General features: G+C 36.8%; 1 protein-coding gene across 3 annotated transcripts in view; it reads left to right on the top strand.

Moving 5' to 3' along the window:
• Positions 1-5455: 5455 nt before the first annotated feature.
• Positions 5456-16370, top strand: part of LOC149801775 (small ribosomal subunit protein mS27-like) — a 65299-nt gene continuing 54384 nt past the window's right edge. For all 3 annotated transcript variants that reach the window (XM_089956118.1, XM_089956119.1, XM_089956117.1), the window contains exons 1-4: positions 5456-5607; positions 8721-8822; positions 11660-11730; positions 14017-14081. In XM_089956118.1, the coding sequence (XP_089812244.1) occupies positions 5538-5607; positions 8721-8822; positions 11660-11730; positions 14017-14081 (308 nt within the window). In that variant the 5' untranslated portion in view covers positions 5456-5537. The remainder of the gene's footprint in view (positions 5608-8720; positions 8823-11659; positions 11731-14016; positions 14082-16370) is intronic.

The raw sequence follows: 16370 nt of genomic DNA, 5'->3' as shown, positions 1-16370 counted from the left end.
CACAACTCCAAAACATCACCGAAAAGCAAAACACTTTTGAGGTGGAAATCCTGAACGAACAATTGCAACAAGCCATGAATGACATCGTGTTTTCAGGGGACACAAGACCAGCCAGCAATCCAGCCTTCAGTATCTACACCTTGAAAATTCCGGCAGGGTTTTGTTTTAGTGGTCAACATTTGGTGGATACCATTGCTTCCAGGTTCGAGTTAGCCTTTGGCAAAGCCCCGAACAGAATAAAAAAAAGTTTCACCCTGGAGTACCATAAAGTGGCTCGTCGCTTACTGATGAAATTTCAAGATACCCAAATGTTGTCCATCAGTTTTAATCGTGACTTGTTTGATATTTTAGGTGGAGACACAAAAATGGCTCCAAATTTTAAACCGAAGATCAACAGCAACATGGAATTTTACAAGTTTTTTCGATTCCCTGTACAACTGAACCAAGGACTGAATTTGATGTTTGTGTACTCCGATGTGGTGGAGTATAACGTGGTGGGACACACCTCTGTGCCGTTACTGCGTGTCATTCCTTTCAAAGTGGATAGTACCACGACCAGTGACGAGGAAGGTGGAAACACTTACCACGTTCACCGCGAATTTGTACATCCTCACTATTTGCCTGTCAGTAAGTCTTATTTGGACACGGTCAACATTGCTATAAAAGGAGATCTGGGACAAAATATTTCATTCACCAAAGGAAAAGTCACGGTGAAACTCCATTTTCGAACACGGTTCTCTCACGACTCGTAAGTCATGTATCCAGTGTACCGAGGGGTTGCTCGACAGCGAGGACACGGTTTAGGTGATATGCTGAAATCGGCCTTTCGTTCGGTGGCCCCAGTGTTGAAACCGATGGTGACACGCGGATTGCACGCCTTGAAAGATGCAGCACTGACGCAAGGCAAAGAATTTCTCCAAAATGTCATCATCGACAAACAAAACCCTAAAGAAGCCTTCATGAGGGCAGGCAAAAATGTCTTGCTGCAAACGGGCAAAGACCTTTTGGACCGACGAGAAACACCTATAAATGCCCTGCACGCTACCGAGTCAGGCATTCAGCAAAGACAAGGCAGAAAGAGACGACGTAGAAAACACTCTTTCACCAAACTTCACACGTCTAAAGCTAGAAAGACAAAGAAAAGAAGAACCGTTCGAGACTTAGACGTTTTCGATTATTGAGAAAGAGACAAAAATGATGCACCGAGAGTCTTGCACCTGTTCCAAGTCGGAACTGGATCTGTTTGCCATGCCCCCCCCCCCACCATGATGACCATGCAAGAATCTCAATGGGTGGAATTTCATCCCGTCTCCTCATTGACCGATTCCGCTCCCATCGAGTTTGAAATCAAAGGACAGCCCGAAGATTACATCGATCTGAATAGCAGTTACTTGTACTTGAAAGTCAAAGTTCAAGATAAGAATGGAAATGCTATAGACACTGAGCCAGTAGCTCCCGTCAACAATTTCATGCATTCCTTGTTCAGTGGAATGGACTTGTACTTGAATAACAAACTAGTCAGTAGCAGCATGGATACTTACCCTTATCGAGCGTACCTGGAAAATCTCTTGACGTACGGAATAGACGCCAAGAACACTCATCTCAATACCTGTGTGGTATGGGAAGCTGACGATGCGGGCGAATTTGAAACATTCGAAACTGATACAAAGGATAAAACTAAACAAACAAATGATGGATTTCTAGAACGAAGAAGCAGAATCATGGGAGTCAACACAAGTTTAGAACTGATGGATCGTTTGCATTTGGACATGTGGTTGCAAGAGAAATATTTGCTGAACGGAGTCGATGTTCGCCTGAGACTGAATCGTAGCAGTACCGCTTTCCATTTAATGGCTGATAGTGACGATAATTACAAAACCAAAATCCAAGAAGCCAGACTCTACGTACGCCGTGTGGAAGTGTTACCTAAAGTGGGAAACGACATCAGTCAGACGTTGAGCAGAACGACCGCCAAGTATCCGATCCGACGCGTGGAAGTGAAAACTTTCACTATTCCTAAGGGGCAACGATCCATGATCGAAGATCATCTGTTCCAAGGACAGCTACCCAAACGTTTAATCGTTGGTATGGTCGAGAATGAAGCCTTCAACGGAGCTATTGCTAGAAATCCTTTCAACTTTCATCACTACAACGTGTCCAAGATCGAAGTCAGTCGCGATTGCAAAACCTTGTGTACCCGACCTTTCGAACCTGACTTTGAGAGAAGAATTACTTGAGATCGTACTTGTCCCTGTACGAAGCCACCGGACAGTTAGGAACCAACACCAGTCATGGCATTACGTACGAGGATTATGCAGGAGGTTATGCTTTGTGGGCTTTTGATTTCACTCCAGACCAAGGCAGCGACGAGGGACATTTCCACCCTATAAAATCCGGCCAGATTCGTGTGGAAATTCAGTTTGCAAAACGAGAGCCTGATGTAACGTTGAACGTCATCCTGTATGCAGAATTCGATAATACGATGGAAATCAACAGTTTGAGAGAAGTCATTCTAGATTATTAGAAACCATGGAAGACTGTTATCCCTCTTTACAAAGTGGAGAAACTTTGGAGATGGAATGTAAGGAGATCGTGGAAGAAGAAGAACCCCAAGACAAAGACGAAGAAGTTGTCATGATGAAGTCAAGATGGCCAGAACAAGAAGCCCATTTAGCCTCCTGTTTTGCCAAACACTTGGTCGAAAAAATGACGGAATTGATCAAGAAAAATTGCTATGGATGTCAAAACGATCATCCCAGTCAAATTCAACATGATAAATGCCTGATGTTGAGTCAAGAAGAAAAATTGGACGAGTATCTGTACGAAGCTTGGAGTCTCATCTCGGACGAAGTCGTGTTGCATCAGTGGTATAAAGACTTGCGTGAACATTCTTGTCCACCATTAACCACTCAAGAGATCCATCGTATCGAAGCTCTCCTGATTCAGAGTGAGGAGACGAAGCGAAGAAACGGTTATTTGTCAGACATTTTTAAGCAAAAAGTCAGGTTCGAATTGATGACTTATTATTACCTGTGAAGAAGAAAAAAAAAACATGGATACCTGGGAACTTTATTACCTTTTGAACCACAGTTCGTATACGGCTTCTTGGAATCCTGTTGTCTGTGCTAAAGATGAACTCCCTCATCGCAAACCTCAAGACCATCTAGGTTATGTGATCAACACGGACGACAGTCATCTCCCAGGAACCCACTGGGTAGCCGTCTACTTTCCTCAAGAAGGATGTGTGGAATATTTTGATTCGTACGGATTGCCCCCTTTGGAAGACGATATCATTGACTTTATGAGAAGAAATGCTCAGACCACACGATTCAATAATGTGAAATTACAAGGCACAGATTCCTTGGTGTGCGGACAGTACTGTGTGTATTTTCTGCATCATCGCAGCCTGGGCTATTCCTTAGAACATTTAGTGACTCATTTTGATCCTCGTTCTTCTTCTAGAAGCGATGTGAAAGTAGATCGATGGTTTTGTGACCATTATGCTTATCTTTTGGATGGATTGAATGTAGCAGAAAGGCTTGAACAGGAATGGAGGCATGCAGTGACAAAAGACTTCGTCTCAAGACAAGTAACCAGCCTTCACTTAGCAATCGATATTGTGAAAGAAATGATAGAGGATGAGGAGAAGAGAATCAGAGGTTTCATTAACCCACCGTATGTGAAAGTGGGCAAGTTGAAAGAAGCCATAGTTTATGTGACTAGTGTAAGGTGTTTTTTAGAAGACATTGTAGAATGGACAGATTGGTCTTTTGTGAAGTGGGGCTTAGACAAGCTTAAGAAAGCAGAAGAAGTAATGAGGAAAGTGCTGACCGAAGAGGTCAAGAACATCAAAGAAAAGTGGTCAAAGGAAAGAAAAGAAGAAGAAAATAGAAAGAAAAAGGAAGAACTAGAGAAACTAAACGCTAACTGGATGAAAATCCAACAGAAGTTCCGAGCCATGGGTCACCCGGACTGGATACCGGAAACAGAAAAGAAGAAGAAAGGAATGATGGAAAAAATAAGGGGATTGCTAAAGAAGTGGAGGAAATAAAAGAAGATGATGATGAAACCAAAGGCCCTTTTCAGGGCCACCCACATTTCTAGAAAAGAGATTGACTTTCCATTGCCTACCCCATTTTTTTTTTATTTTTAAAAAAAAAAAATCCCATGTTCAATTTCCCTTGAGGCTATACAGTCCCACCCTGTTTAAATTCCTTTGACGCTATACAGTCCCATCATGTTCAATTTCCATTGTTCAATTCCCCTTGACGCTAAACAGTCCCACGATTTTTCGTCCATGTTAAATTTCCATATTCCCATGTTAATTTCCCTTGACGCTAAACAGTCCCAGGGTTTTTCGTCCATGTTAAATTTACATAGACGCTAAACAGTCCCAGGGTGGTTAATGTTAAATTTCCATTGACGCTAAACAGTCCGGGGGGGGGGGGGGGGTCTGTAATGCTAATTCCCATTGACGCGGAATCGTCCCCAATTACTACTTAGAATTCAGTTGAGTTTAAGATGGTAACTTAAACTTAAATTCTAGCAAAATGATTTCGACGCAACTTAGTGCTTGTGTTTCCTTTGACATAAAAATGAATTTGATTTTGCGGTCAGTAGATCCAGAAGTCCCTATGTCTACAAATATAATTGGATTATGCATTACATTTGCAGATCATAGATTAAGTTTTAATGAACAGATTTTCAACGGATCTCAGTATATACTTTCCCGTTAGTAATATAATTTGCTTGTGCGTTTAATTTACAAAAAATACGAAGATTGATACATCGCTGTTTCTAAAAAATAAATGTTGCGTATACATTTCATTTCGAGAAGAAAATGTAAGTTCCATTGAACAAATTTTAAAGCAACTTTAGGAACACGACTTTTCCTCAACTAAAGTTGCTTAATTTGGAGTCGGTACCTCGAAGGTCAGGTTTCATGTCACAACAACATATTTTGGATAGTGTCCGTTATTTCATTTCTGGCCAATAACTTAAACACAAAGTATGAACAAAAATAACGGGCATGTTCAAAGTGGTTTCCCATCGATTGGTGCTAAACAGGCTCTTCGTCAGGAGAAGAAAAAGAGAAGAAGAAAAAACTACATATACAAAACAAACACTTAACACAAAGTCTACGCAATATTTTGAACTCCTACATGTTAGAATCACTAGGGGCAATTTACGATAAGAGATATAACAATACAAAATTTCGCAAAAATTAATAGACGAGCGGGTTCTTGTGTCTATCAAAAAGCGAACCATTATGTTGTGACCTAATTCTAAGTAGGGGAAAATGCATTCTTTTACATATACTGTATACGAATCCTTCCAACATATAATTTGTTCGCCAATGGTATCAAGAGAGGGCAGACAACAAAACTGACTGGCATTTTTTTTTAGCACAGTGTCGGTTTATTGTCAGCGGAATCAGCGCTGGTTATGGTTTTAGCAGTTGCTAAAATCTACTGGTTGTTAGTTGATTGCATGCACAGCAATGGGAATAATAATATAGCTGTAAGGCAGTCTTTGAAATGGCGACTACCATGCTACGAATTATTCGTCGGCGATGCGCATGTCGTGCATTTGCGTTTATTCAAAGAAGTAAGGGGCACAGAATAATTATCTCTTGCTGATTTTCTTTTTTCCAGATGCAAAACTGCATAAATATGCATATGGAAAACTCACCTCAGTCTGTAAACGGGGGTTTGGTTTGGGTTTTTTGTTTGTCTTATCCTTCAGACTCAGTCGTATGTAAATGCTCTTAAGTTTTGCATCATGACTGGTCTGGGTATCCTATTTGAGCGTTAGAGGTTAGGGTAGTTAGGGTAGATGGAACTATGAGAAATTCTTGTGCGCAATTCATATGACAGCAGCGAGGAACATTTCTCGGAACTTGTTAACGTGAAATCCATGTATTAGAGTTACTTTATGCAAGTAGTACTATACCTACAAGTAAATCTCTGCTTTTTTCTTCTTCATCTGACATTGCTGGTAACGTTACCAATACTGTCAGAAGAGAAAAAGAGCGGAGATCTACTTGTTGGTCTACAGAAGGTGCATAACGTGTACATGTATAAATTTAGTCCTACAACGTAAGACACATCACCCGGTATTTTTGTTCTGGGATGATGAGTCTTGCCGCCTAACTAACGGCGCTGTGTAGCGTGTTTTGATGTCGACTAGCAGTGTAACGAAAGTCAAATTTTCAGGAATATCACACACAACTGGCAACCAATAACGACTCTTTTCTACAAAGTAAAGATATAATGTTTTTATCAGACTTTACTTATCCTGATGTCTTTTCTCTAATAAATTCAAATTCTCACGAAAGAAAGTGACATCTTTTCAAATTTTGTTGGCCTGTATTTCAGTTGGCTGGAAAACAATGAAAGCCAGGAATACCAAAATCGGGTTAAGTTTAAGTATTATTCTTTAACGAAACAAATAAAAATATATTATGCTATTAGAACAGTAAGTAACATTTCGTTTTGTTAAAGAAACATATCCCCCACATGAACCTACATGAACATAGTTCGGCATACCTTGACTACTGTCGCATTACAACAAATTCAAATGTATATCAATGAACTTGAAAATGCGCCCATTTGCTAGTGTCAGATTTTGATTCCACCAGGGAAGTGTGAAAGAATAGCTTGTAATAAAAAATCCCATACATTTTTTCAACAGACTGATGCAATGTACAGCAATATGGATTCTGTATGCGGTGAAAATGAAATGCCACTGACATTTGTGAATAATCTAGTTAGTGGCAAGAAGTGAAGCTTATATAAAACATCGAGAAACTGAACATGAACTGTTCTTTTATTTTTGTTATTTGCTTCACATACTGTTGGCAAATAAAATGGATTCTAGTCTGTCCTGAACAACTTTGACAGTACACCCCCCAAGTTTTGGTAGGTTGGCCTGTATGGGCCACACACAATGTTTTATTATGAAGACAATAACACATTTCTTCATATAGTTTGGTAATAATATTGACTCAGTTTTTAGTCACAAACATTATGATGATCCCCAAAATGAAGAGTCTGTATATACTTATTTATAAGTTGACCTTTTTTCACTGAAAATTTGATTCATACAGAGTAGAGGTCATCTTGTAAGTGCAAAATACAATATTTTATAAAAAAAATTCTGGGTAAGGGTAAACTAGGGATGTTTGCAGTACACAAAATCAGTCAGTTAAAATATTTTTACATTTTCATGCAACTATTCCCTTTCAGAAATGTGTATGTGATGTGCACTGTTTATCCATTTCATGACAATATTTACACAATTGATAGGTTTCTGTTGTCTTAAATTAAGAGGAAAAGCAAAGTTTTATAAAATTAAAAAATTATTTAATTCAGTAAGTTATAAAATGAAAATTTAAGTGAAACTTACAGTATTGTAAATTAAATCCCGTATAATCATAAATATTCTATCACACATCCAAAACAATGTGACTGGGTGGGACATAATGCCACATGTCTGCAGCATGATGCCTCAGTGCTAAACGTCACTATAAACTGCCACACTGCAGACATTGTAGTGACTGCAGACATTGTAGTGATATGACTAAAAAAATGAAAGCTATGTTAAGAATCCAAATCTTATACACACTTTTAATGCTTATAAATTCTGCATAAGTAATTATTTTAAAAGTGCATGTTCAGTTATCACACAATGAAAACAGCCTATTCAAATTTGTCATTCAAATTCCCCAATACTGCACAGCTCTCTTGCCAGCACAAAAAAATCATTTATTAGTTAAGTGTTGCAATAAAACATGGATATCATCTACTTTTGTTGGCTCAGCCATGGCATATTTCAGAGGCCTTGGAAATTCACCACTGCAAGAAAAGTAGGTCACTATGATTAACTTTTCAAAAGAATTGGTCATAAATTTGAAAGCCCTTATTAACTTTCATGATGAAAAGTTAAAGTCCCAGAAATTAAATTTCACACAAAATTTAACATAATCGATGGAGTATAAATAGTAGGTGACAGTGGCCCACTTTTGTCCATATTATGTAATACCCTCAGATGAATGCATCCCATAAAATTTCATGACTAGATATAATAGTGTCAGAGAAACAGGTGATGTAATCACTGGAGTATAACTTACCTGCTCTTTTCAGGTAAGACAAAAACACAAAATCATTATTTGAAATATCCTTGGCACGTAAGGTCTTCAAACCCATTTTAAAAGTGGAAAATTTAGCATGTGAAAATTAAACACACAAAACTAGTTTGAACATAAACCTGCACGTTGTGTATAAAGATTATATTTCGAGGTGTTGAACTTTTGCATTTTGATTTCATTGCATATACCAGATACATGAACAGCAGTGTGAGACAAGTACTTTATTCCATGCCAGGCCCAGATAATGTCATAATTAAATGATAGTCCAGAAGGATACCAGCTCTGCTATCTGGAAAAAAAACTGGGTAGCCCAACCTAAATTAAGTAACCCATGTATAGAAGGGATGTCAGTCTAAATTGTGTTCAACCTGTTTGGCATTTCAGCTAGCCCCAGGGATTTAACAAGATTTGTTGTACCATGAATAGTTGATAGCCATGATTTAAAATCCATGATGTTCATCTTGTTTTAGCATCAGATAACTTCTTCTTTGGAATGATGTTAAGTGCATATACTGTATACTTGTTTCTTTGGAATGATGTAAGTGCATATACTGTATACTTGTTTCTTCAGATGCTGCAGAATCAAGGAGGAGCATTTTATCAGAAGCTTACACATGTGATCACAAATGGAAACAAAGATTAGAATCACCAGTTCTTAAGCAAGTTAAATTTAGTAAGTATCCAGATTTAGATTCAAAACACATGGTAAAAAGTAGCAAAGTTGCTTTTTTGTTCCTGACACATAGAAAGTAGAACTATTTTGCTACCAAGAATTTCGAAAAGATAGAATCCCAGTGATATATTTTCCTCTAGTTAGCCATTTTGCAGCAAGATTGAAAAGTACATAACACTGTTTTTGCTACCTGCTGTTGTCATGTTTATTTCTTACTCTGAGGAAAACAGCAATGTCGATGATGATGACCGGATGCTGATCATGATGATGGTGTCATGACAGTGTATAGCATGTGCCGTAACAAGCTGTCAAGAAATTACCATAAATCTGCAACTTCAAATAAACCAACCTGATGTAAAATCATAGGAGGGAGTCACAAATAATCAGTGAGATTTCCCAGATTTATTGAGAAAGTAGCAGCTTTATAGTTGCAAAGAATTTCATACAGAATGGTAAACTTTCACACAGTATAGATTATGATAAAACTTCTATACATGGATTTTGTTAAAAGTTTGATACAGGATGGATTATGTTAAAACTGTTGCATGTGGATTACGTTAAAACTTCTCAAACAGTATGGATTATGTTAAAACTTTCATACATGGATTATGTTAAAACTTTTCATACAGTATGGATTATGTTAAAAATTTCATACTTGGATTACTGTATTTACCTTATATATTGGGACACTTATAATAATTATATTTTCCTGTCCCAGAACTTTTTTCTTCTCCTTGGTCACATGTCCCAAGACTTAAGAAACAAAATAAATTTGTGTTGAATTTGTGCACCCCCCAGTACGTTGTAATATAAATGATAAACAAAATGCTTATTTGATAATAAAATGAAAGAAACTAACCTTGTATTGTTATTATTTACTCCTTTTTTTTCATCATGAGCATTAAAGAATAAAATATATCCACGAACTCCGTATATGTAGCGTAAGCATCCATACCGTAGCATGTATCACTTATGTCCGATAACACACATGGTTTATTGATCTGAACATTGAGGAACAAATCATGTTTGGTTGTGCTCAAAGGTTTGAACATGTTATCCAACTGAAAACTGAATCCAACAAAATTGCAAACGAGAGGGAAACAATCAACTGAGTGCTTAAAGACAACTGACATTCACACATGACATGGTGTTAGGTGCAAAATAACCAAGATTGAATTATATCCAGGTCAGCTATATGACAGCATCTCGCAAATAAAAATCATTATTTGAAAATACATTCCATTGAATGCAAGTGAAAATCTTTTCGCTGGCATGGGTTACAAAAAAGTATTATTAAAGCAAGTTATTACTGTGTATACTATTTATCTGCAGGCATCAGTGCCCGTTTTTATTAATAATAACTACAGATGTCAAGCAAATAGAAGCTCGGGTGGTGAATAAACACAACTGGCAGCAAGCATTAAACTTGTTGTTTGAACATACCAACAGGATATTAAATACAAAAGTTATTTTTATTAAAAAGCAAACCGACCTTGGAAGCTGACTTTGAACACTTTTAAGCCAATTTTTTTAAAGAAAAGACATCAATACAAACATTTTATCACAAGGCAAGTCAACGTTGGCTGCAGATTTTGGCTTCTTTAAAGCACACCAATTTTTTTAAAAATATGCAAGGTCTGCCGAGATATGAAAGCTAACTTTGGTTCCTTTTCACCAGTATTTACAGGAATTCTGAAAATAAATTGAAACAATGGAACAGTTTTTAAAGTGACACAGTATAGTGCTTCACAAATGGATATCGATGACCCAGCGTAGCCCAGAGGATTTGGAGAAAATCATTTGATGAATTCGTGCTGGCCAGAATAGAAGACGATTTTGCCAACAATATGATAATTAACTTGAATGAAATTCTTGTGTACTTTGATCTCATTTCTGGACAGACTGACAATAAGATGGGGTTAAAAGCATGAGAATTAGTATGACTGGTGCAGATTTTTAAAAATGGGACTTTAGTCCCTACAGTTTTTGCTTCAGAGATGTGTTGCCTCTAACAATAAAATTTCATAGCATGAGAAAGCAAGAAAAAAAGTACTTGTGCACCGAAAGAATGGATTGTATGTGTGCAGTATTAAAGAGTTTTATCTAAAGTACACAACTTTATATTTGTGCATTTTCTGACACGTAATTTTGGAATGATTTAAAGGGTGTCCCACAACCTGCGACTAAAAAAAAACTGTCCCAGAACATACAGTGCACAAAAAAATTACTTAAAAAATTAATTTATGATGTCCCAACAAATACAGTGTCCCGACATATACGGTAAATATGTTATGTTAAAACTTTTCATACAGTATGGATTATGTTAAAACATTCATACAGTATATATTATGGCAAAATTGGTATACATGTACATGTACATGGGGGGCCCCGAGTGGCCGAGTGGTCTAAAGCGCTCTCCGTTACGGATCACTGCCATCTCACCTCTGTCTGCGTGGGTTCGAGTCTCGGATTCGGCTAATGTGGGTACGTGAGAAAGCTTGCCAGTAGCTTCTCGTGGGTCGGTGGTTCTTTCCGGGGTTTTCCCGGGTTCTTCCTCCACCATTAATACTGGCCGCCATGTATAGCCAATCGCGTGCTGAAAAATGGCGTTAAGCCCTACAACAACTACAACAACATGTACATGGATTATGTTAAAACATTTCAAATAGCATGGATTCATTTTAAAATTTATTATTGCAGGCATGTAAATGTGTCAGATTTGCACTCCCTCATCCAGTTTTTACTTCCTTTCATTTAGTATCTTGACAGGACTGTGTCTCAACATTTTCCTAGTTATATTCAGTTTAAATCATAAAAAATTAGTTATTGCATTTCAGGTCAGTTCTCTGTACAGTTGCTTGAGAAGTTTGACAAAGAAGGGTCAGGTAGTGTCATTGACATGTCAATTGTAAGTATAACTTGCTAGTATTGGTAATGAAGCCATTAATTGCACTTGCACTGTTTGTAAATGTGACTTAGATTTCCATTGGTTAGAATGTAACTATATTGTCAGGTTGATGTGCATTTATTTCCGTATCAATTGTTATGAGAACTACTTTATAGAGTCACAAAGTAACCATTGTAAACACTAAAAGAGAAGGCATATACACATAAATGCCTTCAAAATGAAATGAAAATGTTAGTGGTTTTTTTTCTTCTTCTGAAAATGTAATAAATTGATTTTAACAGAATCAGATAACAGGTCTTTGTATAAAAAAAATTGAATAAAAAAACATCAGTGTTTGACTATATTTGATATAAATTGGGATACAAATCTTTTGTGTACACTACATCAAGGTATGTTGTGTTGCCTGTATTCTGCATGCAGCTGTTGTGTCCTAAATGGCAAATTAAAAAATTTCTGTTAAATTTGCCAGATTGAGTCAATTTTATACATATGGACACTGAACATTTGGAAACAGTGATATCTTTTGACGTGGATGATGCTTCACAAACAAGCATTACAAATGATGCAACTAAAACTTTAGTCTCTTGCCAGATGAAAAGCTAGATGAATACAAAACCAAAGCGATTTTAATCTGTCAAAGAGGAAGGATGAACAGAAACCAAAGTGATTTTAATCTCTAAAAGATTACCCCTATCATTGGTAGGAAACAAAAAAAATCTACCAAGAAAAACATTGGGTCTAAAGCATTTTCACTGGGGCTTGATACAATGAAATTAAAACTGGAGGTAAATGGATATATGGATTGATTGGTGGGTGGAGTCCAAAGTATAACACTATAACACTTGGATCCCAAGGTCTTCATTGTAAGATAGTTACAATATGGGGATGGAAAGTAGATCCAGCCCTGCCTCCATCAATGTCTTTCATTGTGTGACTATTGAACCACCATCAACATGACAATTTACTAATGGGGCCCTGAGTGGCCAAGTGGTCTAAAGTGTTCTCCATTACAGATCACTGCCATCTCACCTCTGTCTGCATGGGTTCGAGTCTTGGATTCAGCCAATGTGGCTATGTGACAAAGTTTGCCAGTAGCTTCTTGTGGGTCGGTATTTTTTTCCGGGGTTTTCCTGGGTTCTTCCTCCACCATTAATACTTGCCTCCATGTATAGCCTATCGTGTGCTGAAAAATGGCGTTAAACCCTACAACAACAACAACAATTTACTAATAGTCTTAATTTCATTTGTAAAGATCCCCTGTAGTTAGCCTAGCCTGTTCATGAATGTGAAAAAAGGTTTAAAGAAATGAAAATTGGTTACTCACAAGTCTGAACATAATGAATTGCCCAAATCACATTGAACCCATCAATGAAAGCCTAAAATCCTGGAGTCCTTTTTATGTCCTACAAAACAACATATCTTTTCCTTTAAATATTAAGCCCATTTAGATAAAATTTAATCTTAGATTCCAGACTAATCTAACAGATAAAGTGACTTGATCCAGGTGATGAAATTTTGAATTTCTTAACTCTGGAAATAGAAACAGACAAAAGCACATTCATCTGTTTACCCTAAGTTAAGTAGAACTGTAAGTGAATTAACTGGAATAGAAAATGACACCAGGGTTGGTCACAGGTAGGCTGATAAATCACCACTTCACCCGTGATGATATTTGGGCTAACACCAACATCAATATCATCACAATTGAAGGGTTGATTTATTGGCCCAGGCCACAGGGTGAAGATGGACAAGCTTCACCTTTTTAATTTAAATTTTAGTCATTGAAGAAAGAGTATGTCTGTCAGGAAGAAATTTAGATAACTGCACATGGATGTGGCATTGAATCAGAATATTAGCACCTTGTTAGCTAGATTGTACTTCAGCTGTTATGAAGTTCAACTGGTGCATACAATTTATTGTACTTCAGCTCTTATGAAGTTCAACTGGTGCATACAATTTATTGTACTTCAGCTCTTATGAAGTTCAACTGGTGCATACAATTTATTGTACTTCAGCTCTTATGAAGTTCAACTGGTGCATACAATTTATTGTACTTCAGCTCTTATGAAGTTCTTCAACTGGTGCATACAATTTATTGTACTTCAGCTCTTATGAAGTTCAACTGGTGCATACAATTCATTGTACTTCAACTCTTATGACATTCTCCAGCCTGTACACAATAACTTTTTTAGCTCTTATGAAGTCCCTTAATGTGTACACAAGAATTTATTGTATTTCTCATTATTTTGAGTACACATAACATAAATGTCTCTTACTTTTTTTCAGTTTGCAAACAAACTTCAAGATATGCATGAAACAGAGCAGCCAATGGTAGAGAATATTTTGCAAAAGTAAGTCATCACGGTAACTTTATAGTCCATGCTTTTTTGATTTATAAACATTCCTACCTATTAACCTATTCCTCCAAAGACAACTGCTGCCCACTCAAAGAAACTTGTAGCAAACACAGGGTTCATAAATACCTTGAATATCTTTTATTGCTTTTGGTTTCAGAATCCTTTCTCACATCCTTGAATATGTATGAATTGTGACCAAATCTTGACCTTGTCCTTGAATATATTTTAATTTTGTGATGAGAACAAAATAAGATATTTGAACCACATGTTTATGCATTTGTTTTACTTTATTGTTCTTATTTTAAGAAAACAATCAGACTTCAAAGTTTTTAGAGGACAGTGAGTGAACATATCATCTACTAATTGCATGCAGGTGGTCTCCCCTATGCATTGTCCTGGAACATGTGCAATCTGGGAGTAGGACCTCATAAAGAGTGTACCATGTGTTAATCAGCTGTTTTAAAAGGATAAGCAAGTACAACTAAACAACTTACCAATCTTGAGCTGTCACTATAAATGGGATTCTTGTTGCTTTCATCAAATAGCTTTGAAAGGAAGGAATATAGAATAAAGATTGGCTTGAAAGGAAGGAAAATAGAATAAAGATTGGCTTTGAAAGGAAGGAATATAGAATAAAGATTGGCTTTGAAAGGAAGGAATATAGAATAAAGATTGGCTTTGAAAGGAAGGAATATAGAATAAAGATTGGCTTTGAAAGGAAGGAATATAGAATAAAGAGACAAAAGCTCTAACAAAGCATTCTGCTTTCCATGGAAGAAGTTTCTTTCCCCACCCCCTTGTTTTCTTTTTTACTCTGAGGACTTTGTTTTTTTATATAAAAAAAATTTTTATAATTTTTTTTTGTGGTGCCAGTGTTGGTTATCATGTCAGTTTGGATTGCAGTACTTGGTCAATATTTTATGACTCGTAGGTCCACTGATGTAATGACAAATACAGCATGCTTTTAAGTAGTTATTTTGTCATTTTCTTTTACATTACCTATTTTTGAGGCATTTTATCTTATATCTTGCAAAAATATGTTTTTTGTATTATTACATTAATTTAATTCCTGTTATATATCCTTCATTTTTCTACATTTATTTTAAAATACAGTGCATTATTAGATGTTTAGATGTACCAAGACTGTCTTATGTATGTTAGGCACCAACTTGGACACAATATACAAGAAAATCAGCATATCTTAAGCTGCATTTTCTAGGGTATATGCATTTGAATGAAATGACAGGAAATTTTAGTACAAGCAACCTTTCTGGCCTATTCACATCTGTTTGCTTTGTGATCATATTCAAAAGCCAAGAGGCTTCACCAAGTAAGCATTTTATTTTCTGTTTAGGTTGTCTTCTATTGAATGCAAGTTACATTCTTCAGTAGTTAGCATATGTCCAGAATAAATCTGATGAAAATTTTTAATGCTTTTCTTAAGGACATCAGTAGGATGCAGTAACAACTCATTGGCTTAATTAATGCTAGGATAGGATGCAGTAACAGCTCATTGGCATAATTAATGCTAGGATAGGATGCAGTAACAACTCATTGGCTTAATTAATGCTAGGATAGGATGCAGTAACAACTCGTTGGCTTAATTAATGCAAGGATAGGATGCAGTAACAGCTCATTGGCTTAATTAATGCTAGGATAGGATGCAGTAACAACTCATTGGCTTAATTAATGCTAGGATAGGATGCAGTAACAACTCATTGGCTTAATTAATGCTAGGATAGGATGCAGTAAGAGCTCATTGGCTTAATTAATGCTAGGATAGGATGCAGTAACAGCTCATTGGCTTAATTAATGCTGAGATAGGATGCAGTAACAACTCATTGGCTTAATTAATGCTAGGATAGGATGCAGTAACAACTCATTGGCTTAATTAATGCTGGGATAGGATGCATTGGCTTAATTAATGCTAGGATAGAATGCAGTAACAACTCATTGGCTTAATTAATGCTAGGATAGGATGCAGTAACAACTCATTGGCTTAATTAATGCTAGGATAGGATGCAGTAACAGCTCATTGGCTTAATTAATGCTAGGATAGGATGCAGTGACAGCTCATTGGCTTAATTAATGCTAGGATAGGATGCAGTAACAGTTCATTGGCTTAATTAATGCTAGGATAGGATGCAGTAACAACTCATTGGCTTAATGCTAGGATAGGATGCAGTAACAGCTCATTGGCTTAATTAATGCTAGGATAGGATGCAGTAACAGCTCATTGGCTTAATTAATGCTAGGATAGGATGCAGTAACAGCTCATTGGCT

The sequence above is a fragment of the Sinohyriopsis cumingii genome, chromosome 4 (assembly GCF_028554795.1).
Source record: "Sinohyriopsis cumingii isolate HCF-2022 chromosome 4, ASM2855479v2, whole genome shotgun sequence".
NCBI lineage: Eukaryota > Metazoa > Mollusca > Bivalvia > Unionida > Unionidae > Sinohyriopsis > Sinohyriopsis cumingii.
Note: the sequence above shows the minus strand (reverse complement) of the source record. Positions and strands in the feature narration are given on the sequence as shown.